Source organism: Dermacentor variabilis, chromosome 9 (assembly GCF_050947875.1).
Source record: "Dermacentor variabilis isolate Ectoservices chromosome 9, ASM5094787v1, whole genome shotgun sequence".
NCBI lineage: Eukaryota > Metazoa > Arthropoda > Arachnida > Ixodida > Ixodidae > Dermacentor > Dermacentor variabilis.
Window position 1 is genome coordinate 138,245,244 of NC_134576.1, and position 7,615 is coordinate 138,252,858.

The 7,615-nt window shown below is 45.0% G+C and overlaps 1 protein-coding gene across 1 annotated transcript; it reads left to right on the top strand.

Annotated features, from left to right (window-relative positions):
- The first annotated feature begins 233 nt into the window (after positions 1 to 233).
- Positions 234 to 6,377, top strand: LOC142558562 (calcium-activated chloride channel regulator 1-like). Its single transcript, XM_075670696.1, has 5 exons — positions 234 to 389; positions 2,290 to 2,587; positions 3,764 to 3,870; positions 5,352 to 5,405; positions 6,369 to 6,377. The coding sequence occupies exons 1-5, from the start codon at positions 234 to 236 to the stop codon at positions 6,375 to 6,377; spliced, it is 624 nt and encodes a 207-aa protein (XP_075526811.1).
- Positions 6,378 to 7,615: the final 1,238 nt, after the last annotated feature.

Here is a 7,615-nt window from a genome sequence, read left to right on the forward strand (position 1 = left end):
AGGGGAGCTACGCGCGAGTAATAAACAGTGACTGACTACAAGCCAACAGGACACGCAGCGCGACCTCAGTACTATACAACCCTCACCCAAACTACGGCATTTCGAGCACTCCACTCAGCAGCCCACTCGTAGGCTGCTGCAGTCAGTGTGGTCCCGTCTTCCACAGTTCACTTCACCGGTGGATTTTCCCGGCGATATCCTCAGTTAAGGCTGTACAGCGTCCTTTTCCCGCTATGCCTAGCACGTTAGCAGCAGTCGTCTGCCTCTTCTGTGTCTTGAGGGCGGCGACCGCGGTGGAGATAGACACCTCGGACGGCGGCTACACGAATCTTGTCGTCGCCATCGACAAAGATGTCCCTTACAACGAGTCTATTATCGAAAACATCAAGGCAAGCAGCGCATGCTACATTTTGCTGGTGTTTCGGCTTGTCATTTTTCTTTAGCTTTTTATCGCAGTATTAAGCTTCGTAAATTACGCGCTATGTTCAGGCCGACATACGGTGCTTGCAAGAGGGATGATACTTAACGATACACCGTGTCTTCTTTTTTCTCTGGGTTAATAGTGATAACGTAATCAAGTATACCCACAGCGCGTCCAGCCTTCCTTTTGGTGACTTTGCGACAAACGGACTCGTTTGGGAGCGCCGTTGCTGCTATAGTGAGGGGGCCTCTGACTGTAGTCCCTTTCGTTCTGAAAAGTGTTTTTTTTTTTTTTTCGCGAGAACTCTTTGCGATTAGCCGATGGTCTTCCCTAACGGAACGCTGCATAGCGACACTAAATCACTTATGATTGGTGCTCCTTGCTAATTATATTCCTTCATTTGGTGACCGGTGAACATGGCGGCCTAGCTTTCCTATTTTAGATTTCGTGCCATGCTTTCAGCACTGAAACATCACTTTAGCATCGCAAATTTGAAATAAGCGAGAAGAAAGGGAACATTGTGGCCGTTATTTTCTTAGTCACAACCGTACGAAACCAACAGGTAATGGAGCCAAGAAAAGCATAGCGAACATATTGGCTACTTTATTTGCAGAAGTGATGAGGTAAGGGGAAAGCAAAGTGGTCGAAAAAAAAAGGAAAACGCTCGCCGCCGGTGGGAGCGGAAGCGACATCCTCCGTATTTAAAAGTGTTTTCTCATGTTTGGGACGTTTTTCACGCAGGAAAAGTTTCCCAAGCTTACCACGTTGTGTCTGCAGTTCCTTTATATTATGTGTTGTCGTTTACCAATAAACAACGAACTATAGACCCGCCGCATGCTGTCGAAATCTGTTGCGTCACGAAACGCTGGTGTGGGAACTTTAGCACATCGTCAATACCGTCTTTTGATGTCCCTCCCCCCCCTTATCGTCTTCTTTTTTTTTTTTTGTTCAGGCCTCCTATGACTGTAAGCGTTACCGCTTTGATATTGTAGGAGCGCAATTTTCTAATCTAGCTGAAGCTAGTATCGCTTTTTAGTGATCTCTTAATATTACACTTGCTGTCACGATTGGTCAGTGCCTGTAATTAAGAACCGCTCCGGCACAAGTCTTCTTTTGGGACTAGAGGCCGCCTTTCCTACTTAAGCCTTCAATTTTCGAGGGAGAGTGCCGAAATGCAACATTTCAGCAAATTTAAGCAGCAAATTTGGACCTCCCTGTTCTCACAACAAAAGCAAACGGACGTAAGGACAAATGAAAACATTAATCTGCGTGAGCACGTACTATATATATATATATATATATATATATATATATATATATATATATATATATATATATATATATGAAATTCTGGTGTTCTCCGTGCCGAAACCACGATTTGATTATGAATCATGCCGTAATAGGCGAGTCCGAATTAATTTTGACCACACCTGGAGTTCTTGAACATGCGCCTAAATCTAAGAACAATAGTGGTTCTTTTTTCTGTTTTTTGTTTTTTTTTGCCACCGTCGAAATACGGCCACCACGGCCGGGATCGATTCCCTGACCTCGAGCTCACTAGCGCAACGCCATAGGCACCGGGCTGCGGCGGTGGGTCAAGCGAGCGAAATTGCTGCATTATATACCGGTCTGCAGTATGCCACCGTATAGAGCGTCCTCCACTTAAATAGATTGCCCCAAGAACAACATTTCGCCCTTGAACATGTACCTCATTGGCAACATCAAAGTTCCCCTTCGAGCTGAAGCTTCAGTGCAATGTTTTATTGTACCCCGACTACACGAAAATGCAACGCACCTCTGACACGTACACGTCAACGTTGCTTATGCGTCTGCACGCCGTGCGCTATCACGTGCGACGCATTACGCAGGCCTTGCTTCAATCCTCGTCCGAGTTCCTACACCGAGCTACGGGTGGGAGGGTGTACTTCAAGCGCGTGGTCATCGACATCCCGCACACGTGGCCAGAGAGAAAGAATGCCTGGAAAATCCCTTGGAACACTTTCCACAGGAGTGACGTGCGCGTCAGCCTGTCTTCGTCGACCCGAGCAAAGCATCCTTTCACGAAGCAGGTGAAACCGTGTGGTCACCGTGGCGAATTCATCCAGCTCTCCTCTGAATTCCTCGCCGAACTGAACGCATCCACCACGGCGAAGTATACAAATCCAGGCAAGTCGCCGCGGAATTTCCAAATGTGTGAAAATGTAAACTTGCAGGAGTCGCGCTCGGAATGCCGTGCGCTGTCACCTTGCCTATGCTCGAAATTCTGGCGACAGCCAATTTGAAAGCTGGCTACAGGGCCGCTATTTTGTAGCGATGCCTTAAGCCTTTTTCTATGCTATTCTTATCATCCAGCACACACCGCCGCCTGATCCCGCTGATAATGTGGGCAGACCGTCACTCTGACCACTGGCCAAGCGTGAAAAGCCTGAAAAAGCATAGAATAGGAAAAGGCATCGCTACAAAATACCGGCCCAGGTCACTTAAGCGAGGAAACGTTGCTCGGGAATGCTTACGACGCATTTATGAAAGTGAATGATGAGGGCACGACAAGAACAGCCTCATTCCGAGACTGAATATCTGCAGCGCAACCACCAATTCCTGGCAATTTCTTTAGCTCTCTGGGCAAGGCTCCGTATGCAGTGCGAGTAATGCTTTTTATACCAGTCTCAATAACATAAATGTGCTTTCGTAAACATTAAAACAGTGATCTTCAGGATCAACAGCTCAGTTCTATTCCTGATCAATATTGCATTGTAGAAGAATATATGAAATGATGGTGCAGCTAAAGAAAGGTGTCAGGAAAAGAACTATAGATCGAGAACGCGCGCATCGAGCCCAACTCGCAATATACATGTTTTTTTTTATACCAGAACTATAAAAAGCACTGCCATCACATCTCGCTGGAGGTGAGAACGAACCCTGACTCGGGCTGAACCAAACCGCAGTACACTTCTGCGCGCAGTGTACGTGGAACTATAGTGTTTGCAGCGCACGGCTGCACTTCTAGAGAGTTTTCGCAGTTATTAAATACGAATAACACCACTGGGACAGTAATCGCAGCGTGCTGCTTGCGATTCTGGAATCGCCATCATGCACGCCTTGTTTTGTAGCTGCGTCGTCTGCCGCCAAGTGTGGCTGTCGTCTGCTGCAGTGAACCTGAGCACTGTTCGTGGCATTCTCGTTTGTGTGGGAATGTGAACAGCGTGTGCCTGCTAGCCATACAGGTTTGGCTCAGTTGCCTTGGTAATACGAACCATTTGCTTCCAGCAAACTGAGATGTCCAGTGTCACTCTCTGAACGCTCGGGTTAATTTTCGCAATAACTTTTTTTTCGGCTCCGCAGCGTATGTGTTTGTCCACGAGTGGGCCCACTACAGGTACGGTGTGTTCGACGAGTACGGTAGCCGAGATGATGACCGAAACCCGCTGACCTACTGTCACAAGGACAAGGTGAGCCTATGGTTTTCAGTATGCAAATTCTCTCTAGCTAGACATATTGACTTTACTTCTTTGGATGTTTGGCAGCGCTGACATGTGCGCTTAGCTTGAAATTTAAAGTGGCGGCAATGTATTGCTCGCCTTTACCGTTCTGGTATCTGGTGTACGTTGCAAACGAAAAAGAACGGTTTTCAAAAATCAAGAAGAAATTTGTGGCCCTGTAGAAGCATTAATTTACTCTTCATAATGTATTGCGCTAGCGCGAGGAAACAACTCGGACGAGAACGAACACAAAGGAACGGCGCTGAACAGGTAAAGTGCAATATTCAATTCCTTTGAGTTCGTCATCGTCCAAGCTCTTTCCTCTGGCTAGCAAAAAGAAGGTAGAACTTCGCCAACTACTCCGATTTCAAGCTATCAATCGCTCATGCTAACTGACAGTTCCACATGTGCTGAGTGTCCCTCCTCTTTAGACCGACCTCTGTGATGTCGAAAAACGAGAGTTGGTGTACGTATCGCACAACGAGGCCGAACTTTATATCGACATTCATCAGAAATAAGCTTGCACAATAAGATATAGAAAAGGACGTCCCAATTCCCGTAAAAGAACTTCTTGCCAAGGAAGCTTCGCAATGAAATCAATCTTAAAGCCGAGGAAATGTCGCGAGATAAAAGCGAGGTTTGTTTTATGCTATGTAATAGTGCAATGAAAAGACCGGAAACATTATTAGTGGTAATATAAAAACAAATGAACACAACAAGCGAAAAAAATCAAGAGGCTCGTATTTTCGTAAGAACCGTATGAAGCCAACTGACAATGAAGCCTGTGTCTGTGGAGGAAACTCACCATATTCTGTCTGTGGCTTAGTAATCGGGATATAGGCACAAAATGCTCAGACAGACCAAACTTGAGTCTCACTTCTAAGGGCTATACGCATCGGATAGCGGACGATAAATGCGCGAATTCATTTGCTGCAGTGCCTGCATCACACAGGGCTGCAGGCCGTTATTTCATACCTATTTTCGCTCAATTTTATCGCTACACATGCCTTGTGGCAAATCGCCCTAATAAATAAAAGGAGCCAATTTAGGCGAGGATCGGATCCGCTTTAAATCAGGACAATGTCAGCGCAACTAACAACCTTTAAAGTTATAGCCATATAGCTTCCTACGCCGATTGTCTTTCTTCCACTTTATGAGACATTGTCGGCTGAAAAGATATAAAGTGTATTATTAGTGGCCAACAGTAGTAAAACTATTATATAGGAGTGGTGTACTGGTTTCATACACGCTACACTCAACGAGTACGCAGTGAAAAACGTTGGAAGAGCAGGTACGCTCGTGCTGAGTGCTTGCATTTTTTTTCACTCTAGGTGAAACTGAATTCCTGCTCGGAAAGAATTCGTTTTACGGCAAGAACTCTGACAGGCAAGGACTGCAAGATAAATAAAGACTGCCAATTCCGCCATGACTGCTTGATTCGACTCTTCCAGCCGAGGAACGACACAGTCGAATCGTCTGTGATGTTTATGCCCTACCTGAGCAATGTAAGTGCATCGCGTGGTATCAAGTAAGTCTGTTTTTCAGTTCGTCGACGGAAGCTGGCAGAAGCAAGAGCAGATGGAAGAATCCCATACACAGTGTGGATTTCGTTAACCTAGCGGTTTCGTTTCAAAAGGCAGCGACTGCAAATGTAACAGGCTGCACGTGGTCTATTAATCCGAGTTTTGATATAACGGCGAACTTTGATACCGGCGCCTTCTGGCGCATGCTGTTATGAAATCAGTAATACAGGATATAACAATTCGCTTGCAAGAAGTAGTCAATCCTGTGAGATGGACGCGGGCCAAAAGCTCTCTTCAATTACAAAAAAAAATCGCAGAAGAGGAAGATGATGATGGAATTTCACATACGTATAGAAACAACAGGGTATGAGCATAGTGTTCTCAGCAGAATGGAAATAACATGTGTGCATGGTTTAACAGAAAGAAAACAACCTATTGTGAATCCTTAGTTCTGCGTTCACTTCAATGAAACAGAAAATTCGCTTTGTCGGTGCGGTTGTCAGGAAACTGTTATAGAACATTTTCACCCGTGGCTTATTTAATTATTGAAATTACTCCACTTGGGCGGCTTCTTAAACTGAGCGTACTAAAAGCGGGACGCTCTCAAGCGATGGTTTGCCAACTGGCGTATAATATCTTTTGTGACGTCCTTCTCTTTCATGTTCTTTTGTTATTTTTGCAGGTCACTAACTTTTGCGATAACATCCAGAGAACTCGCAAGCATAATTCACACGCACCAAACAAGCAAAACAAGTTTTGCAGAAGCTTGCCCGCATGGGATGTGATAAGACAGAATGAAGACTTCAGAAAGTGCGTATATTCACACATTTCAAATCTTGGCGCTACGTTCTTTTGTGCGTGCGTGTTCTTTTTTCGGTCACTCCTTCCATTCAACATTGAAGGCATATCCTGACATAAAATGTCGTGCAATTTCTTGCTTTACAGTACACGTAGCCAAATTTGAAGCTCAGCCTTCTAATTTCATAGCATTTCTGTGGCTATAGTTTGGTCGTTTCACTGTTGTTCTCTCTTCTATAGTTTCTACGGCAATGAGGAAGGTTTACCGGTGGAGCTCTAATATAAGTACAAGGACACAGAGAAGCTTTGCGTTGTACTTTCCCAATTGATATTTACGCCGCTTATGTGATTCCGTAACAAAAAAAAAAAAGGAAATTACCACCAAACCGAACGCCACATTCAGGACGTCAAATGCGGGCAAACTTAATGGGCTATAAACTACGACAGCAAGCTGAAGTTTCTGAGTAAAATTTAAAAAAAATGAAGGGGTTTTTCGTGTTAAAATCACTTTCTGAGTTTGGGTAGCATCGAGTTTCGATTTTATTAAAGATCAACGCAAGAATATGTTTAAATGAATGCCATATACTTCCACATGAGTCCTATACTTTATATCAGGGATATATACTTTACATAATGAGAGGGCTCCCGAGTTAACTTAGAACATGATTTAAGACAATGTGTGTTATACTGCACAAGGGGGATCAAGATGTGTACATGTGTATGGCTAGATTCTAAGTGGTGCTTCATATACCTCGCGGATAATTTTTTAAGTGCGAATATGGCTAGAATAATAACACATTACCACGGAATCGCATTGCTAATACTTATCATGAATTGGCACAAGGACAATGTCTGCGAAGAACTTTTAATGGTGCTTGAGTGATTTGGCGGCTGGACTTGCATGCTCGAGTAATTTCCGGTCTGTTGTCCGCGTGGTTCGACATTCCCGAGCACAGCGCGGTGACCCAGTGAGGCCGCACCTTTTTCCGGCTCGAGACTACTACAAAGGCTTGTCGTTCATGTCCATGGTTTCCGTCGCTAGTAGAAATTTCAGTGCTGTAGCCAAAAAGTCGATGTCGCCAAGGGCAGATCTCAAGTCGACCGACGTAGCTTCGCACGTGGAACCTACAAAATGTCGCAGAGTAGCCCTCACGGATCTGTTGTATAACTTTGACCCTCGTGACGTGAGTGAGTGAGTGAGTGAGTGAGTGAGTGAGTGAGTGAGTGAGTGAGTGAGTGAGTGAGTGAGTGAGTGAGTGAGTGAGTGAGTGAGTGAGTGAGTGAGTGAGTGAGTGAGTGAGTGAGTGAGTGAGTGAGTGAGTGAGTGAGTGAATAAACTTGGGTCCAGCAAAACGCGATAAAACGTGCACCCGGCTAATCCAACGGCGGTACTG

Bases quoted from the DNA above. Each gene is read 5' to 3' on its own strand.
- LOC142558562 (XM_075670696.1), top strand. From the start codon at position 234: ATGCCTAGCACGTTAGCAGCAGTCGTCTGCCTCTTCTGTGTCTTGAGG. The intron at 390-2,289 runs GCAAGCAGCGCA...CGCATTACGCAG, and splicing joins CTATTATCGAAAACATCAAG to GCCTTGCTTCAATCCTCGTC. The intron at 3,871-5,351 runs GTGAGCCTATGG...CGACTCTTCCAG, and splicing joins CCTACTGTCACAAGGACAAG to CCGAGGAACGACACAGTCGA.